Below are 21,579 nucleotides of genomic sequence, written 5' to 3' on the forward strand. Positions count from 1 at the left end.
GAAGATCCCCTGGAGGAGGGCATGGCAACCCACTCCAGTGTTCTTGCCTTGGAGAATCCCGTGGACAGAGGAGCCTGGTGGGCTGCAGTCCCTGGAGTCACAAAGTCTCGGACACGACTGAGTGACTAACACACACACACATGCTCCAGGCTATTCTTATATCTTGATGGAGAAAGAAAGTTCCATTTTCCTTTCTATATGCTGGTCCTCTTCTCCTCATCCCACATGGCAATCAAATTTGCGATTTGCATACTTTGGTGCCAGTACATGTTGCTTAAGAGTGTGCCGTCAGACCCCCACCTTGATCTAGAACCAGACCCTCAGAGCATTTTGCACCAAGACAAGGAATATGAGAAATGACACACAGTTTCTTTCTAGGAACTTCAATTGAAGATTTCCAGGTGAACCAGCCTGAGAGTTCAGTGTCAGCCAAGGTTGGAGATGTCATAACCTTGGGCTGCAACATTCCTGCACCATCTCCAGCAGGGCCTGTCTTGTGGTTCAAGGACGCTAGGCTAGGACGAAAATTAATCTACAGTTTCAACGGACGCCAATTCCCCCGAGTATCCCAAGTGGTAAATTCAATGGCCAACCAAACAGACTATTCCATCCGCATCAGTGATGTTTCGCCTAAGGATGCTGGCATGTACTACTGTGTGAAGTTAACAATAGGGCATCCTGACAAGGCATATTTAGCTGGCCCAGGCACCTATGTGTCTGTGAATGGTAAGTACAGTTTGACAAATTCTATCTTCCTGATTTTTAAGATATGTTTTTAAAAATCTTCAACTTGTACCAAATCATTACTCTACACTGGATACTGTACCCCTTCACTCACAATCTGCCCTATAGGCTGGGATTTTGCAGATGGCCCTTCTGATCCTTCTGGCATCCTATGCCCAATATTGAATCAGGCTGAGTTGACAGGCTATGCTCTTCTTTAATGGCCACCAGAAACCAAATTAAGGACAATGGACATTCCCCATTGAAAAGATGTTATGTAGGTAAAATGCACGACATGTGCGCACTCTATGAACACTTTATGAACATGTCCAAAACGTTAGAAAACAGAGTTTGGAGGCTTGTTTAGAAAAGCCCTCCTAGAGAGGCTGAGTCACTCTCCTAGCACTTGACCTTACCCTGAGAATCTGCCCTGAGCATTGCACTCCAAGCTCTGTTGTCCTTTTATTCTCAGAGGACAGCCAGTGCTTCTTACTCCTTGCCACTCCGAATTAGTTTCATGAAATACAATGAGATTAGGGTATCCTCTGTTCTGCTGGGAAAACTTGTCTTCTCCAGTAATGTTTTCCTTAAGTTCAGCCGCATTCCATGGCATCTAACTGGCCATGGAAAATTCACACATTGATTTCAACTTGAAAAACATGGGTATAGATAGCTTACCTCCCATTCTCTCCTGGCTTCAAGAGTTCCCTTGTCTCCCTGCTGACATCTTAGGCCATCTATGATTTGATGGTTTGATAACTTGAAAGGAGAGATTATTATCAGGACCTGATATCATGTGGGGTAGTAAGGTTGGTGGTAGTGGGAATTAGGGGTCAGTGGTGGACCCTCAAAATTGGTGCAATCCCTTGAGGCTCTTCTCTCTTTTTGTTGAGTAGAATCAACTGTCCCCCTCTTCCCTCTTGAAAGTGAAAGTGAAATCGCTCAGTCGTGTCTGACTCTTTGCGACCCCATGGACTGTAGCCCATCAGACTCCTCCATCCATGCATGGGATTCTCCAGACAAAAGTACTGGAGTGGGTTGCGATTTCCTTCTCCAGGAGATCTTCCTGACCCAGGGATCGAACCCAGGTCTACCCACATTGTAGGCAGATGCTTTACAGTCTGAGCCACCAGGGAAGTCCCTCTTGAGGAGATAAGTAAAAGACTCACACTCTGCCTTCAAGAATATATGCCCACCTGATTTTTATGTTTCTGATTTCTTTACTTCCTCTTTCTCTACACTCCTCAGCATTAATGTCTCTGCAAATCAGTGACTGATTACCCTTCAGAGGAGAGGTAAAGGCCAATGCCAAGTTCTCTGGACATGTGGGGTGGGCAGAGGAGACTTGGATCCATCTCCAAGTGTATTGAGCAATTTTTGGCATTTAGATAAGAAGAAGATTTATTTCTATGAACATTACCCATTCACAAACCCAGCCCTCCCTATCCATCTTCCTTTCCTTTTCTTAGGGGCTGAGGAATGAAATTGGGGAGGTGATTCATCTAGTCCTCTGAATTGACTCCCCTCTGTTAGCACTTGGGGAAAGAGCTGCCTGTACTTGCAGTGGCCACTCTAAACTCAGTGTGTGGGTACTCATACATATCACTAAAATGATGAATGATTGAGGCCCAACCTTGATCTGGATCCAGCTTTCTTAATCCTGCCTAGGTCAGAGCAGAGGAAATGGGAGATGATTTTGAGTTTCTTTTCAGGAGTCACACATGAGATGTTCAAGGTGCAGCAAGCTGAGCTATCACAGACTGTGTCACCTGGGGAAACACTCACTTTGAGTTGCAGCGTACCAGATTCATTTCCAAATGGACCCGTCTTATGGTTCAAGGGGACTGGACCAAATCGTGAATTAATTTACAATTTTCAAAGGGGTCTCTTTCCCAGAGTAAACCAAATTGGAAACATGGCCAAAGCTGGCAACAAAGACTTTTCCATTCGCATCAGTGAAATCTCTCTTAAAGATGCCGGCACGTACTTCTGTGTGAAGTTCAAAGAGGGCAAACCTGACATAGAGTACCAGTCAGGTCGGGGCACCAAGGTGACTGTTACTGGTGAGTTTGACTCTTCCACCTTCTGTCATGTGATATTGTGGCAGTAATAATGTCCTCTAGTCATTGAACAACTACATTCTGCTAGATACTGTCAAAGGTACGGTATACACTTGATCTGGTCATTCTCTCAGAAACCTGTGATTTAAGTTTTTTATGGGAGGAGACTCTGAGAGTCAGAAAGGTTGATGAGTGATGAGAGATGTTTTGTTTAACATTCCAACATTCAACCCACCCTCAATAGCTAGGCTAAACCAATTAAGGTAGTTTCACCCCTACTGGCAGTTGACTCAGATGAGACTGACTTAAGTCAGTTTGTGTCCATAAGAGAAATCTAGGAAACTAATACAATTTTCTCCCCTGTTGGCTAGGAACAAGAAATAATTTTGTCCTGGATACTCCAGGCAGACATTTTTTGGCCATGAGGGGAACCAACTGGAATAAAAATCTACTCTAGAGAAGTGCAAAAATGTAAAGAATGTGGGTTGACAACATTGAATATCCGTATTGCTCCTGATTCCAACCCCACCTCTGGACCTCCAATGATAGGAGAGAAAACCTCTCCTTTAAGGCTCTTTGCTAAAGTCAGTACCGTCCTAAAGGATGCCAGCTGATAAAGAGCATCCACGGAGCACTGAAGTACAATTTCCAATCAGTTTTTTCTGTTTCTAAAGTCTTACTGTATTTTGTTTTTCTATTTTATTGTGACCTCTGAGCAATACCCGGCCCGAGGAATGATTAAATTGGTGATATGAAAACATTACTGTTTATTGGGCATCTACTATATCCCAAACACTTTCCCTATATTATTATAGTTACCTGCATAGCAACTTGAGCGTAACAATGCCTGTCCTCACTGCACAGATGAGTAAACTGAAACTCAAGGAGATTCAGGAGTACAGACAGTAGGGGATAGAGGTGAGGTTGGTCTGGGCTCTCTTCAGCATGCTTTATATTAGTGGAGAACCTTTTCTTACAAGAAGGAGGAACTTAATATGTTAGTTTAATGACCCTCCCCTCTCCAAAGAAAACAAAGGAGTTGCGTGATCCTATACCTGAGGAGAGTTCTAGCTTCCTCATGTGTTCAAGGCATGAATCAAGAACAAAAAGTCTGAATTTGGGCTCACAGCCTCGAAGGCTTTTACTCTCTGAAATTCTCTCATCTCTGTCGCTTCCTATATTTGTCTTTCTTGCTTGTATGTAGGCCTTACCAATCCAATAAAGAAAATGTTGACGTTCATTCCTTCATCTTAGCAACCAGCATGGGAAGAGAGCTCCTTTTTCCCCAGACTCCACAAATGAGTCCCAGTGAATCACTCAAATTTGCCTTTCCTGTGCTTTTTCTTGCTCATAATTGCAAAGGAGAGGAGGTATCAGGTAGAAAAATCATCAACCCATTGAAACAAGTGCTTAACAGACTGAAAGCAACATGTGTCTGCCTCAAGGTCTGAATGCTTCCTATAATGTAGAAGAACATTGAGACCCAGAGGCTGGAAGGTACACAGGCAATTCTCTCACTCCCGTAATCCTTTAGGCTTATGGTTTTGCCTTCTTCCCAATAAGAAGACCCCAGTTAGAGCGGAGGTGGAGGTGTGCATGAGGACGATTTAGAGGGAAATTATCGTGAATTAGTTCAACTTCCCTATTAAAGTACAAATAGGTACCATTTATATATGATAAATGAGAAGTACACATTCATACAGTTTTTAAATACTCAGCTAAGTATACATTTGCTGTAATTAATTGTCACAATTTTAGGGTTTAAAACAACCAGAATAGACTTATGCAAATGGCGTGACAGTGTGAGGAGCTCCACAAATCTACTTGCCAGTGAAACTGGCAAAATAATAATAATTATTATTATTATTTAAAGGAGTGACATTAGCAATAGAGCAGAATAGGAAGGTCCGCAGCCTTTGTTCTGCAGTCACGGGACAGGATTCCAGTGAAAGCTGCAGGAGTGTGCAGTGTTTTTTATACTCATCCTCCTTCAACCTGGTGAAGCAGCACAACTGGCAGGAAACCTTACGTGCCTGCTCCGCCCTTGGAAACACAGTGGGCCATTCATCCGACATTGTGACTTGTCTTGGGGCTGACTGTGGGATTAGTTTCTGTATCATCTGACTCAGAACTCTAACAGGAACAGCAGCACAGTTTAGAAATGCAGAAAACAGAAGCCATTGAAGAGGTTTCATTAGAGCTTCAGATATTAGGCAGTTTCACAGGAAGACACAAAGGGGTATATGAGATTGAGAACTCCTAAGAAACAGACAAGCTATATAGGGAATTTGAGATAGCTAAGCATAATGACCAACCAAGATAGCATATTAAGAAGCAGAGACATTACTTTGCCAAAAAAGGTCCGTCTAGTCAAGGCTATGGTTTTTCCAGTGGTCATGTATGGATGTGAGAGTTGGACTGTGAAGAAAGCTGAGCACCAAAGAATTGATGCTTTTGAATTGCGGTGTTGGAGAAGACTCTTGAGAGTCCCTTGGACTGCAAGGAGATCCAACCAGTCCATCCTAAAGGAGATCAGTCCTGGGTGTTCAATGGAAGGACTGATGCTGAAGCTAAAACTCCAATACTTTGGCCACCTCATGCGAAGAGTTGACTCATTGGAAGAGACCCTGATGCTGGGGGCAGGAGGAGAAGGGAACGACAGAGGATGAGATGGCTGGATGGCATCACCGACTCAATGGACATGGGTTTGGGTAAACTCCAGGAGTTGGTGATGGACAGGGAAGCCTGGCGTGCTGCAATTCATGGGGTCGCAAAGAGTCAGACACAACTGAGCGGCTAAACTGAACTGAACTGAAGCATAAACACAGCCTGTTGTTCAGTCACTCAGTCATGTCTGACTCTTTGAGACCCTATGGACTGCAGCACACCAGGCTTTCCTGTCGTTCACCATCTCCTGGAGCTTGCTCAAACTCATGTCCATTGAGTGATGCCATCTAATCACCTTGTCCTCCCTCTGTTGTCCCCTTCGCCTCCTGCCTTCAATTTTTCTCAGAGTCAGAGTCTTTCCTAATGAGTCGGCTTTTTGCATTAGACGGCCAAAGTGTTGGAGCTTCCACTTCAGCATCAGTCCTTCCAATGAATATTCAGGACTGATTTCCTTTAGGATTGACGGGTTGGATCTCCTTGCAGTCCAAGGGACTCTCAAGAGTCTTCTCCAACACCACAGTTCAAAAGCACCAATCCTTCGGTGCTCAGCTTTCTTTATGGTCCAACTCTCACATCTATACATAACTACTGGAAAAAGCACAGTTTTGACTAAATGGACCTTTGTTGGCAAAGTAATATCCCTGCATTTTAATATAGTATCTAGGTTGATCATAGCTTTTCTTCCAAGGAGCAAGTGTCTTTTAATTTTGTGTCTGCAGTCACCATCTGCAGTGATTTCGTAACCCAGGAAAATCAAGTCTGTCACTATTTCCATTGTTTCCCCATCTATTTGCCATGAAGTGATGGGACTGGATACCATGATTTTTGTTTTTTGAATGTTGAGTTTTAAACCAGCTTTTTCACTTTCCTCTTTCACCTTCATCAAGAGGCTCTCACAACCTAGAGAAGATATATCCCCAGAGAAGACTTGAAAGGCCCCAGAATCTAGCCAGGATGATTGAAGAAGGCATTCCCCTGCACAAAGCCAGTCCATAAACAGATGGTTGTCTTAGTTCATTCAGGCTACTGTACCAAAACAGCATTTACTGAGAATTTCATAAACAATAGAAATTTATTTCTCATAGCTCTGGAGGGTGGAAATCCAAGATCATCGCACCAGCATGGTCAGGTGAGGGCTCTCTTCTAGATCAAAAACCTCTCATTGTATCCTCACATGGCAGAAGCAGCTAGGGAGCTCTGTGTGGCCTGTTTTATAAGGCTTTACTACCATTTCTCATGATTCCACTCTCATGAGCTGAGTATCTCCAAAGACTCCTCCTACTAATTCTATGACATTCAGGGCATAGGATTTCAAATATGAATTTGGGAAGACATAAAAATGGTGTGTTCCAATCTCCAAATTTCAACCAAAGACCAGGAAGCATACTAGGAAAACATGGCCAAACTGACTGTAAAGAAACTCAGATTGTGTCTCAACTCACACATAAAATTATTTTCTAATTTTCCTTGTTATGGCTTCTTAGATACATCCATCATTTAACAGCAGACATTTAGTTAACAATTACATAGAATTTTTTTAAGTATCTTTGATATTAATTTCTCATTTAAATGCTTTCTTCCTTGCAATCACTCTCTGTGTTTTTTCAGTCTTCTAACTTTATTGGAATCAAGATTGCCAGGAGAAATATCAGTAACCTCAGATATGCAGATGACACCACCCTTATGGCAGAAAGTGAAGAGGAGCTAAAAAGCCTCTTGATGAAAGTGAAAGAGGAGAGTGAAAAAGTTGGCTTAAAGCTCAACATTCAGAAAACGAAGATCATGGCATCCGGTCCCATCATTTCATGGGAAATAGATGGGGAAACAGTGGAAACAGTGTCAAACTTTATTTTTTGGGGCTCCAAAATCACTGCAGATGGTGATTGCAGCCATGAAATTAAAAGACGCTTACTCCTTGGAAGAAAAGTTATGACCAACCTAGATAGTATATTCAAAAGCAGAGACATTACTTTGCCGACTAAGGTCCGTCTAGTCAAGGCTATGGTTTTTCCTGTGGTCATGTATGGATGTGAGAGTTGGACTGTGAAGAAGGCTGAGCCCCGAAGAATTGATGCGTTTGAACTGTGGTGTTGGAGAAGACTCTTGAGAGTCCCTTGGACTGCAAGGAGATCCAACCAGTCCATTCTGAAGGAGATCAGCCCTGGGATTTCTTTGGAAGGAATGATGCTAAAGCTGAAACTCCAGTACTTTGGCCACCTCATGCGAAGAGCTGACTCATTGGAAAAGACTCTGATGCTGGGAGGGATTGAGGGCAGGAGGAGATGGGGACAACAGAGGATGAGGTGGTTGGATGGCATCACCTTCTCGATGGACGTGAGTCAGAGTGAACTCCGGGAGATGGTGATGGACAGGGAGGCCTGGCGTGCTGCGATTCATGGGGTCGCAAAGAGTTGGACACGACTGAGTGACTGAACTGAACTGAACTGTACTTTATTGAGGCTTTTAATGGCTAGGTCAGATCTCTCTTGGTAAATGTCACATTGCCCTTGAAAATAAGTGGGTTGTTTTCAAATATCTTTTGATGTTGATATCTAACATAATTCCACAGTGATAAGAGTACAGACTCTTTATGATTTCAATACCTTTGGACCATGAAATTTTTGCACCTTGTTTTACATCCCTGGGTATATTCCAGTGTCTTCTAGTTTATAGTCTATGGGAACTTGAGTAGAATTTGAACTTGAGTAGTATCCTACTGTTTTATGAAAATTTCATAAATCTTAATTATGTTAAATTGGTTTATAGTGCTCTTCAGGTCTACTATATCCTACCTCTCTGTATATTCATTCTATTAATTTTGAGAGTTTGATATCGAAATTCTAAAAATCTTAATTTATCTACTTAAAAAATAATTGTAACATATAAAAGTAATTATATTACAGTCATAATTATTTGAACTATATGTAACCTTGTTCTGTATTTTCCAAGTCTCCTGTAAATGTGTTATCGTACTTTTATAATTTAAAAAAGAATTAAAAAAATCAGCTGAGATGTGAAGAAGTATGGAGCTGAGCCCAGACAAAATTATCAACCCACAGAATCACAAATTAAATAAATGGTTATTGTTTCAAACCTCAGCAGTTTTGGTGTGGTTTGTTACCCAGCAGTAGCTAAACAATACAATACCTTGCCTACTAAAATTTAAAAAAATGTTCATTTTAAATAAAACTTAAGAAATAGCTGAGAAAGGAAATCACATAGATAAGTGGCTGATTCATGAGGATGACATGGAGGTCCTGAGAGTCTTGTGGAATTTTCCAGGCCTGTGGTCTATTCAGAGAGGCTTCAATATATCAGGGTCTTCAACAGGAGAACAAGTAGGGGCAGTAATGAGATTTACCGATGGTACCATGAAAGGTGCTAAAGGCCATGTAGGACCAGCCACATCTCAACAGACCCAAGTGAAAAGTGCTCAAGGAGCAGGTCAGAGCACCTCTGAAACAGACTCAGACCCCAAGACAGTGCTCAGACCCAAGGCCCACCATTCCATCCAGAAAGAAATTTCAGCTTCCTCTGCACCCAGGACCACCTGCAGTAGGAAAAAAAAAGGGAAGCACTGAAAATTTGAGCTTTTTTTCCTAAAAAAGACTGGGTTAACCTAAGAGAGAATGATGGCAGCATATCAGTGCTTACTCTTCCACATACATGCAACCATATTTTTATTTTAATTTTATAGATCAGCAGTGTTCAATGATTGTCCTAGGGTCACACAGCCAGATCTGGGTAAAGCCACAATCTAAATCTAGACAGTACAGCTAAAGAGGCTATCAGAACATGGAAAAGCCTGGGATTAGTTAGCAAACTTAATTTTTCCTTCCCAATAACGGGCATGATGGAGAAGGGGGTGATTCTTGAGAAAGTTTAGATCAGTTACAGAAAATTAAGATGCCACAAATACAAATTTTTACACAATCTGAGTGTGTTACATTTGGACCCCAGAAAATGGAGCTTTAGAGTGTTGCCCACAATTATACAATTAGGAAGTGAGTCTGTGCCCACCCTCCAATGCCAAAAGGAGGCCACTAGGGGTCTTGATTTATAATCAGTCCTTCTCAAGCAAATGTTACTTCCTCTATTTCCTACATATTATGAATAATGATGGATATGTTTGCCCTTTATATTATGCTAGGCCCTCATGCATATATGTCATATTATTCCTGCACTTAGGAAGGGATTGCTCCTGTCCCCATTTTACAAATGAGGCAACAAAGCCTTGACAATGACAAGTGACTTTGACAGGTCACACAACCAGGAACAGGCAGACCCAATTCTCTGTTTTCATTTTAGACTTTTTATTTTATATTGGGGTATAGTCAATTAACAATGCTGTGGTAGTTTCGGTTGAACAGTGAAGGGACTCAGCCATACATATACATGCATCCATTCTCCCCTACACTACACGCCCATCCAGACTGCTACATGACATTGAACAGAATTCCCTGTGCTGCATAGTAAGACCTTGCTGGTTATCAGTTTTAAATATAGCAGTATGTACATGTCCATTCCAAACTCCTTAACTGTCCCTTCCCCCCAGCAGTCATAAATCTGTGTCTCTCTGTTTTGCAAGCTCATCTGTGTCGTTTCTTTTGAGATTCCACATATAAGGGATGTCATACGATATTTCTTCTTCTCTAGAGGCAGACGCAATTCTTGATCCAAAGTCAGGCTGACTTGAGGCCACACTGTGACAGCCGTGTTCATCTCCCTCCCAGGATGGCAAGGACAGGGTTTGGGATAGGTCATTAAGATTTTGACAGACTGAATACAGGAACTACTGCTCAGATACGAAAGCCGGAAACTCCTCCATTCCCCTTCTTCCTCTTGCATTAGCAGCTTTGTTTTGTTGTAGCGAAAATACTTCCCCAAGTAGTCCTGGCAATGAGAAGCAGAAAAGGCCTTGTATACGGACTCCACTTCAGACTCCAATACCCATCAGACAGTAGAATGGTGGTCAGTCTAGGGGACCACAGGAGGTGGCCTGTGCCCCCTCTGATGCCTACCCTGGCCTGCCTGGCTCACTCACCTCCCTGCTCCTGGCTGCTGGCACTGCTCTTTGTCCTCTCCGGTGAGTAGGATCTGAGACAGAAAAGGATCCACCCCTGGCTGACCCCAGAGACAGGTGCCAGGAGGGGCCTGACCCCTACCAGATGGAGTGGGAGGGAGAAGCTGAGAATATCTCTGATACCAGCAGAACTCAGACCAAGTGTCTGGAGAAGCAGAACTTTTAGGGCAGCACAGGGAAGCCAAGCTCCCAGGCTCTTGGCTCACAACACTATGTTCTGGCTCAGATACTTGTTAGCCCATCTACAAAGAACCACTCTTTGGGAACTTTCTCTAGGGGTGCTATGAGTTATTAAATATTAGTATAAAAATAGTGAGGCTCAGCCCAGGACCGGCTACATAATTTGCCCAGCCCTGTGCGAAATGAAACCTCAGGTCCTTTGTTTCAAAGATATTAAGAATTTTAAAACAGCAATAGTAGAGCATTAAGGCAAGCATGAGGCCCTTCTAAGCTTTGGGCCCTGTGCAACTACACAAATCAAACATCCTTAAGTCAGTGGGGCTCCGTAAAATGAGACTAATCCAGGGCCCATCTCATGACTTTGTGTGAGATAATACCTATAAATACCTGACACAATGTAAAGATTTAATAACTATTGGCTACTACTATCATACCCATGTCTCCTCTAAGTCAGGATCAGGCTGATTTAGCTCCTGAGTTTGGGGGCTTCCAGGTACAACTCAGACTTGGAGCCCAGAACCCTTTGATCAACCAGACAAGATGTGTGGCTCTCAGTGGGCTTGTTCTGTCCCCTACCCATCTGGGTCTCTGTCCCAGGCCCTACTGAGATCTAGATTCTGTTCACTGCACTTTGGGTCTCCCGGAATGGTCAGCCCCAAGAGAGGTTTCCTTGAGTAAAGTGTGAGTCATAATTCTTAGTAACTCATTTCACAAATACTTCGAGTGTCCCTTAGGTGTTAGGCACTAGGTTAGGAAATCATATATCTAAACAAATCAGAGTAAAATATATTCAAAATATTTGTGGAAAATAGTGCTTTCTAGCAGACTTCCAAAAGAGAACCCCTTGACAGGGATCGTGAGAACCAGAGCGTGCAGATAGAAAATGGGTGGGACGGAATCCCAGAGCTGTGGGGAAGGGACTAGCCCAGCTTTACAGACAAGGCAGAGACAAAGCATCCCGGACATCTCCCAAAGCCTGTGTGATAACACAGAAGGAGAATCAAGAACAGGGGAGTGAGAAGGGGTGGGAGGCACAGGGCCTTATTCCAGGCTCCAGTTTCCTCTCTGCTGTTTCACTTTCCCAGACTTGCCCCAGCTGGGATAAGAGCCACGAGACTTTCTGAGCCCTCACCTTCTCCGCTGCCTCTTCTACATTAGGTCTCCCCTTCTCATAACACACAGAAGCTTCATCTTCATAAAATCTTAATAGCTTTATTGAGGTACAACTGACATAAAGCAAACTGTATGTGTTTAAGGTGTGCAATTTGACACGTTTTGTGGGCATTGGACATGTTTCATGCTTGTGAACTTATCACCAAGATAATCAAGATGATGAATGAATCTAACACTCATAAAAGTTTCCTTGCATCCTTTCCATTCCTCCTCATGCCCAGGCAACTACCTATCTGTCTCCCATCGCTGCCTCCCATCACTACAGTTTAGTTTGCACCTTCTAGAAATTTATACAACAAACATGCAGTACATACCCTTGTTTGCCTGGCTTCTTTTATTCATTGCAATTATCTGAGAGTGATGCATGTTGTTGCACATATCAATAGTCATTTTTTTGTCTATCTACTGTATGGATAAACCATAGTTTGTTTCTCCACTCACTTATTGACAGACATTTGGGTTGTTCGCAGTTTGGTGTGGATATATGCTTTCATTTCTCTTGGGAAAATACTAAGAATAAAATGGCTGGATCATATGGCAGGTGATTGTGTAACTTTTAAAGACACTGCCTTAAAGTTTTGCAAAGTGATTTACCATATTATATTTTCATCATCAATGTAGGAGAATGACATTTCCCCCACATCCTTGCCAACATTTGGTATGGTCAGCCTCTTCAATTTTAGTCATTCTAAAAAGGAGTATCTCATTGTGGTTTTAATTTGCAATATACAGTTGGATCTTACATTTTTTGTCCAATGTGACAGTTTCTAACTTTTCTGGGAATATTTAGACCATTTACATTTAAAATAATTTTTGGTATGATTGGGTTTAAATCTGTTAACTTCTTATCTGTCCTACTTGTTCTTTGTTCCCTTTCGCTTCTTTTTCTGTCTTCATTTGGTAATTTAATACTTTTATAATGCTATTTTCTCTCTTTTATTGGCTTATTAGCTATGATTTTATTTTGTAATTTAGTGATTGCTTTAGGGTTTACAATATATTAATACCTCTTTACCAACATCTACCTTAAGTGATATCATACCATTTCACATATAGTATGAGAACCTTATGATGGTATACTAACATTCTCCCCACCTCAATCATTATTCTATTGTTACCTTAACTTCACTTATACATGCGTTATAAGCCTCACTCTAGAATTGTTTGGGGACCTTGTTTTTCAGATTTGCTACGTGGGAGAGAGCACTTCTCTCTAGGCAGAGTACTCTCTTCTGTGTAGTCTACCCATGACCCTGTTGATCAGGAGTTTTTCCAGTTTTGCAGATGGGAACAGGCATTATTCTCAGTGCTTTGCTGAGTGATGGGCACGATTTAGTGCATATGTGTGAGGAAACTACTGAGGGCAGGGAAATGAGCACCAGCAGGAATTAGAGGACGAGGTCTCACCACTCATATAGTGGTGTTTGGGGTGAGTATTGCTGGACTTCCTGGAACTAAGGATGCCAAGGACACACAGAATCCCTAGGACTGAACATGGGATGTCCCTTGGTCACAACTGTGAGGCAGTTCTTAGTGGCTAATGGCACATACCTCACTGAAGATGAGAGGGAAATGAATTTTGAATTCTGTAACCCTTCCCCAGATCCTCTTAGAAGGGAATCTTTGCTCCACCTTTCTACTCCCCTCCTGCACTGAAAACTAAGAAACACCATGATACAAACTTAAGACCTGGAATGAGACTGAGTTATTCCCAAGGCTTGATGAAAGCACAGATGAAGGGAAACTCGGAGAGCAAAGCTGATGACCTCATGGTGAGCTTATTACTTATAAGTTCTCCATTTTATAGCCCTGCTCTCTCTCTCTCTCTCTCCAGCCAGCTGCTTCACCTCCTCTTTCACTTCCCTCTCCAACAACACCCCTCGAATGTTCTAAGCAATTGTTCTTGACCAGTTAATGGCTGGTTTATGTTAAGTTTGCCTCTTAGGACTCCAAGTTCCTCAAGCTCTGCACGAAACCTTTTTTCCTCTGTTGCAGGAGTTTCTGAGCAGAGCAAGGGGAGTAAATGGCAGGTGCTGCAGCCCGAGGGCCCCATGCTGGTGGCAGAAGGGGAGACACTCCTGCTGAGATGTACAGTAGTCGGCTCCTGCACTGATGACATGATAAAGTGGGTCAAGGTGAGCAACCGGGACCAGCAAGAAATTTACAACTTCAAGCGTGGCTTCTTCCCCGGGGTGACGCCTATGATCCAGAAGACGCTGGAGCCGCTTAATTGCGACTATTCCATCTATATCCACAATGTCACCAGGAAACATGTTGGAACCTATCACTGTGTGAGATCTGCTGGCTCAAGTGAGCACTCAGGAAAGATGCTGGATGGAGGCACCTCTGTGCTTGTGAAGGGTGAGTATCAGGCCCTGTAGGTCACAACTTCTGCTCTGATCTATCTCCCTTTACCCGCATCATTCACCTTTACCCACAATCATGCTCTGCTCGCAAAACCTCAGTGACCTACAACAATTCGTATGCCTCAGTCACACATTTATGGGCAGCTGGGCTAGTTCTATTCTGCATGTCTTATTCCAGGGCCCAGAATGGCCAGAGTACATATTTCTCATGGAGATAACAGAAGCACAGAGGGAAAGTCCCAACCCCTTAAGCACATTTCAAGCTTCTAGTTGTGTGTCTGCTGTTAATAACAAATAGCCCATTGGCTAAAGCAAGTCACATGGCTAAGGTCAAAGGTAAGAGGCAAGGAAGTATACCCAACCACTGTGAGGCCACGGTAAGAGTTTGGATATGCCACGCTATCAGAGGAGAGTCAAGAACTGGGGCTGATCATTTAATCCCCAAGTAACCAGTCATGCCATCTCTAAGTCCACCAGTGGTGACCTGGACACCCATATGGTCTGTCATTCAATAGGAATGTGTTCTTAACTTAGTCATTTCAGGTCAACATCCTTCAAGTGTTTAATTTGTGAAATAGGCGATATAATTCCTATTTCAAAGGATATTCAGGTGATGAAATAGAAGAATTGATGTTTGTGAAACCCCTGTAAATTGTTGACTTGGAGGGTATCTGTGTGTGTGTGTGTCAGGGTAGGGGGTGGAGGTGGGGGGTTCATTTTATCTTAATGCAAACATCTCAGAAACCCTTCTCTGGCTCCTTCCAAGCTTCTCTTGGTCCTGCAGGCTTCTGGGTTTTCAACCTCAGAAGAATTTCCTAAGCCACCTCCACCACCAGACTGAGAACTCTAGGGCACAGCATTTATGTTTTGCTGAGCTTTCTTTTCCCCAGTCCTAGCATCAGCACATAGTAGGTACTGAGAACTTCTTTACTGAGTAAATCAGCTATTGAACAATGAGGGAATGTGGGAGGGAGTAGCTGAGTGAAAAAAACAGGGGAAGGAAAGGGAGGAAATCAGTGAACTGTGGAGGGAGAGAGAGAACAATAAAGTCCTCTCTTTGGATTCAGGACCTGGGAGCACAGGGCCAGACCTCTGGATCATCCAACCCCAGGAATTGGTGTTGGCAACCCCTGGAGACACCGTCTTTCTGAATTGCACAGTGCTTGGAGTTGGTCCCCCAGGACCCATCAGGTGGTTTCGGGGGACTGGTCTGAGCCGGGAGGCCATCTACAACTTTAGAGGCATCTCCTACTCGAACGTGACTGCGGTCCAGGCCTCCAACAATGATTTCAGCATTCTTCTGCGTGGCATCTCCACTGAGCATGCAGGAACTTACTATTGTGTAAAGTTTCAGAGTAAACTCAACAGGCAGTACCTATCCGGACAGGGCACCAGGTTGAGAGTCAAAGGTGAGACAGGTAGTCTTGGAGGTGGTGGGGGACAGAGGGAGGTGGTCCACCAGGAAATTTTTACTGTGTTGCAAGCTCTTTTTAGCCTCAAAGTCATTTACATAGGCTATTAATGCTTTCTCCTTTTCTATGGAGAATTTCTACTCATCCTTCAAGGCCCAGCATAAATGGCCCCTCCTCTGTGAAGTCTTCTCCTTCTCCCAGGCAGAGTTGATTTCTCCCCATTCTGGGCTCCACAGAGCTTTGTACAGACTCTCAATGATTCAACAAACATGCATGCGTGCCTCTGATGGCCACACACTGGGTGCTGCAGATACAGAAATGGAGCAGGCCTTGTCCCTATTCCAGAGATGCTCAACCAGGTCTGACTAGCCCTTCATAGTTACTGGGCTTGACTTCTAGTCCCTATCCCAGGCAGAAACTCACAGGCTCATCTCCCCAGCTACTAACACAGGGGCTCAGGAAATGGAGAGATAGAAAGAAAGGGGAATGTGAGACCACTTCTCTTCCTTGCAGCAAATCACACTTCTCGCAGAGAGTCAGAATTCACCAAGAAACATACAACCAAGGTATTTCCATCAGGTGAGTATACCTACCTCCAGTGGCATTAACCAGTCCCCCACAGGTAAGTGGGGCCAGAGAGGGCTTGGGCATGCGAGATGAGCAGCCCCAGACTTCTAGGGCCCTCCTGCCGCAAAGATGGTTCCCATGACTCCATCTCAACTGCACAAACAGAACCCAGAGAACCAGAGCAAAGTTCAATCAAAGGAAGTACTTTCCAACACTCAGTGCGAACTGCTCAGTGGGCAGTCTTGCTGCGAGGTCTTGAGCTCCCCCTGAGTCAGAACAAGGATACACTATGGAGCTGTGCAGAACAGAGCTGGAGAACATGGTTTTGCAGCCAGGCTCCCTGGATTGAGCACCTTTCTAGCTCTTTGAGTCTCTGGTGTCCTGCTCTGTGATCTGGGAGGGGAAAGGGAGACAAAAGTCAGAGAGCCTACCTCACGGAACTATATACAGATCCAGTGAACTGGGCCTATCACATCGCCTCAAGGGCACTTGATAATTGGCGGATGAACTTGGGATAGAGGTGGCCAGGTTAGCTTCCCAGATGCTCAGCCCTGTTCCTGCTATCCTTGGGAGCCAGACCACTTGGTCCCATCACTACTTTGACACATGTGGCCTTGAGCAAATCACTCCCCCACTCTGGGTCTGTTTCCTCATCTATACAAATTGGATTGTTATCCTACTTTGCAAGATTAGTTTGAGGATTATATAAGGCATTTAGGAAATGCTTAGCTCTGGCCCTGGGACAGAGGAGTTGAGCAGCAAAAAATGAAAGACATTTTCTATTGTTATCAGAGGTCAGGGATGCTGTCAAGATGATTGAGGGTACAAGTAGGATACTGGGCAAAGGCTCTTTGAGCCTGAAACAGGAGGAAGGGAGGTCTATAATCTCTTTAGCTGTAGAAGGGATATGGCCCCACAGGCTATACAGAAGCTAGGCTCAGCTTCACCATAGGGGCACTGAGTTGTGGGTTGTTGGGGGCTCACCCGGGGTCCTTCTTGAGCTTTCCTCTGTGTTCCCCAGGGCTCCTGTCTGTCCTCACACTTGCAGTCCTGGGACTGAAAACAGTGACCTTGGCTGCAGTCTTACTGGCCCTGATTATCTGCTGGAGAAGCCCTTGACAAGAAGACATCAGAACTCCAGGCCCAGAAGTGGTGTGCTCATCTTAGCATGGGTACATGGATGACTGGTCAGCCCTAGAGTGGGTCCCCTAAGTGAAGGCCCAGGAATCCCTGATCATTTCTCTGCCTCCCAGCTGCCCAGCTGCCAGCTGCACTACCAGCTGCCTTCAAGCCTCACGATGAACTCCAGGATCCTGATTCCTGTTCACCTGGTGAAATTCTCTATTTGGCACTGGGCTCCCCTCTGTTTACTTTTGTCTCACTGTATTTCACTGTTTGCTGAACCCAGGGTAGACAAGGTGCGAGCTAAGAGGCTGGAAGAAGATGCGAGGAGCTGTAGGAACTGTAGACATGTTTATTCTCTCCTCTTGTGGCTGACCCAGCAGACAAAGCCCTAATGCAGCCTCACTACCATAATGTTAGCAGCCGTAACATAGCCCCGAGGGCTTTCTCAGGTAGAGTCTATATATGCTTACAGAACAAACGTAGCCCGCGGCCGAGAGAGTACCTCCTGACATGCATGTGCAGTACTACAAAGGACCTCAGCTGTTACGTAATTGTTATTTACAAAATGTGGGGCAAGAGTGAGAGGATGTGGGGTAAGGGAGCCTGATCACTCCATCTTCACCACTTTGCTCTTTCCCTACAGCCTTCCTTTCTCTTCTCAGCCTGTTCAAACCCTCCTTGTCTTTTAAAGTCTTGCCCAGGTCTCTCCTCGAGGCCTCTGCTCCTGTTGCAGCCTCTTTTGGAAGGCCCACCCCCTTGCTCCCCACCCTACATTTTCTCTTCCTTCAAGATCCAACTTGACAGTCCTTCCCAGAAGGTTTCCCTAAGTGACTCTGAGCTGGCCCAGCCAGACCACCTGTGCCCCTCCATCTATCTCCTTTCTTCCTCTTTTTCTCCCTACTTTCTTTCTTCACCCTGGCTGGCTTAGGTGGCTATAATAGTTAGAATTCAGGTTTGGCAACTTTGACAAAACTCTTAAATCAGAAGAAAGTAGCTCAAATCAGGAGAAAGTTGGTTCCTCTAGTAATATTTAAACAGGCCAGGCAATTTGGGGACTCCTTGAGACCCAGGATTCTTTGATCTTGTTGATACCAGGTCCATCTCTCAGGCAGAAAGACCAGGGAAGAGGAGAATGACACTTCCCTTCAAGGTCACAGCTAGGAATTTGCCCATATCACCTCTGACTGGTTGGAATGTGGTCATTTGGTCACACCTAGCTGCAAGGAAGGCTGGAAATGTAGTCCTTATTCTAGCAAGAGTGCACCTAGCTAAAATCTGTCACTAGAGAGCCAGAGAGTAAAGCTCAGAAGATGACCGGCGATCTCCACCCCTGTGACGTAGAGATAGCGTACTTGCTGTGTGGCACACCTGAGTTCCATTCCCAGGTGAAATGGCACCTCTTTGTACCTCTGCCTCCACTAGGGCAGCACAGTGGAGGGTAGTAGTTCTAAAGAAAAGGACACTTTGCCCCCCAGGGGATACGTGGCGATGTCTAGAGACGTTTTTGATTGTCATAACTTGGGGGAGACTGTTGCCCTCTAATGAGTAGAGGTCAAGGATGCTGCTAAATGCACAGGACCGACCCCACAGCCAAGAGTTATCTGGACCAAAGTATCAGTAGAACCGAGAAGCCCTGATGTAGTGGAAAGCATGCATTCCCTGGAGTCAGACATGCCCGATTTCTAATCCTGAAGCGCCCACTCCCTCCTTGTGCACCATTGATAACTAATCAGTCACTGCCCCTCTTGGAACACGGAGGAAAATAATGTGGACTTCTGCATTGTACACGAAACAATTCAACATCGAGGGCTGACTGTGAACTGAGGGCTTACTATGAGCTGTGTGTTCTGTGTACACTCAGTACATGTGAACTCCCTTTTCTCTTTTCATACAAACATTTGTAGGTGCTAATGAGTTAGTCTGAATGTTTTTCATTGTAACAAACAGAAAAGTAGGTGGAACAACACTAAGCCAACACATTTAGCCTGAGTGCTTTGTGCCAGTTTCAGCATACGGATAACCAGTGCTGTAGCTGGATCAGCTCCTGTAGTTCTTATTACGAGTGCCAAATGCCCTTCAGCAATACCCATCAGGGAACTTTGAAGAACTAGAGGGTTATTACTTTACAAGACCTGGAAGTTACACAGAATTCCTGGGGCCGCACTGTGAGGTCACAAGGGAAAAACAGAGAGGGAACACCTGGGGTTCTGTTTTATTGGGGTTGATGATTTTTGTGGGCTCACCCTTTCTTGGTAAATTTAAACCTTAAGAGCAGGAATTTAAAGCCCAGGAAGAAGAAAAGAAATAGTAGCTCAAATGATCGGTTATTGAAATCAACCAAGATCTCTAAAACAAAGGAAACTCAGTGGGGGAAGATGGCCTGACTATTTAGCCCTGTGACTGGCAGTGTGTTCAGAAATAAACACATTGAAGGGGATGCCTCTTTGAAATGGATGTCTCAGCAATCAAAACTTAAATCAGATAATAGCATTACCAAAAAAAAAAAAAGGAAAAAGAAACAACTGTCAAGGTTTACATCTCACTGAGAATTGAATAATTATTGAATTACCAGACATCAGAAGAAAGGGTAGATATAATATATTAAATAATATCTTCCTACAAAAGATATCCAAGTCTGAATCCCTGGAACCTGTGAATGTTACCTTACGTGACAAAAAGGACTTTGCAGATGTGATTGTGTGTGTTTGTCCCATCTTTAAATGGAGAGGTTGTCCTGAATTATCCAAAGTGAAAGTGTTAGTCACTCAGTCATGCCCGACTTTGCAACCCCATGAACTGTAGCTAGTAGCCTGCCAGGCTACTCTGTCCATGGAATTCTCCAGGCAAGATATACTGGAGTGGATAGCCATTCCCTTCTGCAGGGGATCCTCCTGACCCAGGAACTGAACCCAGATCTCCTGCATTGCAGGTAGCTTCTTTATCATCTGGGCCACAGGGAAGCCCTTAATTATCCAGGTGGGCCCTAAATGCAATCACAAGTGTCTTTGATGAGGGAGAGACAGAGGGAGATTCCACATAGGAGGAGAAAGCAATGCAACCACAAAGGCAAAATGGAAGTGTAAAAAATGCTGGCAGCCACAAGCAGCTGCAAGGAGCAAATTCTCCCCAGTGTCTCTGGAGGGAGCACAGCCCCCTGACACCTTGACTTCAGCCCAGTGATATTAACTTCAGACTTCTGGCCTCCAGAAGTAGGAGAGAATAAATTTCTGTTGTTTTAATGCCATGAAATTTGTGGTAATGTGTTAAAGCAGCCACAGGAAGCTATTAATAGGGTGGAACTGGGCTTCTGAAATAACTGGGTATTCCTTGCTCTGCCCCTGTAAACCTCTTCACCTGTGCGGACTTGAAAAAAAAAAAGCACAATATGAGAGTTATGAGTTAAGTTTTATCTGGGGCAAAATGAGGGCTATCTCCTGAGAGAGGATTTCAGATAGTTCTGAGAAACCACTCTAAAGAGGTAGGAGAAGGTCAGCATATATGTGATTTTGGTCAAGGGGGAGTAATGCAATCAAGCACGTGTTTTTGGCAGAAGGTTTTTGTTAGTTTCATGAAGGTTACTGCTAGTCACAAGGAGCAGACATCACCATGAGGATTTTAGCGTTTTTCTAGATATGAGGAGATTTGAGAACTGGGCTCACAAAATCAGCTCCTGAAAATATCTGTCTGAAAACCTGTTCTGCCAGTTTTTCCCAGAGCGCCTCATTTCTGCTCTCCACCCCAACAGCTCCTTTCAGTGGATGTTGAAAATCAGCAGCTGCAGCAGCAGCACATGACTTAATAGAGGCAAGGGCCAGTTTGTAGATGACACCAGACAGGGTCCTGCGTGGCCTGGTCCCAGAAAGCCCTCTCCCATCTTACCCTCCACCTCCAACACCCTTCAAATTGACTCCTGTCACCCAACTGGGCCTTGGCTACACAGGTTCCCTCATTCAGTCATCTGCTTAGCCGTTTCTTCAAGAGGCCTCTGCAGATCAGCTCATCCACGACAACGTTGTCTTCCTTCTCATTTCCCATCTGCAGCGTAAGTTTCCTCACAACATTTACTGCTGCATATAAATGTGAGTGTGTGTGTGTGTTTATTTCCTTGAGGACTGTTAGTTGTTCACTGGTGAATTTGAGTGGGCTTCCCAAGTGGCTCAGTGTGAAGAATCCGCCTGCCAATGCAGGAGACGTAAGAGACGCAGTTTCGATCCCTGGGTTAG

At 44.2% G+C, this 21,579-nt stretch overlaps 2 protein-coding genes across 2 annotated transcripts; both read left to right on the forward strand.

Moving 5' to 3' along the window:
- Nucleotides 1-356: 356 nt before the first annotated feature.
- SIRPD (signal regulatory protein delta) lies at nucleotides 357-3,240 on the forward strand. The gene is made up of 3 exons (XM_068986798.1): nucleotides 357-726; nucleotides 2,436-2,786; nucleotides 3,155-3,240. Exons 1-3 carry the CDS (start codon nucleotides 357-359, stop codon nucleotides 3,238-3,240), a joined length of 807 nt encoding a protein of 268 aa, XP_068842899.1.
- Nucleotides 3,241-10,415: 7,175 nt separating this feature from the next.
- Nucleotides 10,416-21,155, forward strand: SIRPB2 (signal regulatory protein beta 2). Its single transcript, XM_068986799.1, is given in 7 exon segments — nucleotides 10,416-10,536; nucleotides 13,882-14,247; nucleotides 15,320-15,661; nucleotides 16,178-16,243; nucleotides 17,253-17,383; nucleotides 17,485-17,562; nucleotides 21,102-21,155. Coding segments are annotated over 7 exon segments (1,158 nt in total).
- Nucleotides 21,156-21,579: the final 424 nt, after the last annotated feature.

The sequence above is a fragment of the Capricornis sumatraensis genome, chromosome 15 (assembly GCF_032405125.1).
Source record: "Capricornis sumatraensis isolate serow.1 chromosome 15, serow.2, whole genome shotgun sequence".
In the NCBI taxonomy this organism is placed as follows: Eukaryota; Metazoa; Chordata; class Mammalia; order Artiodactyla; family Bovidae; genus Capricornis; species Capricornis sumatraensis.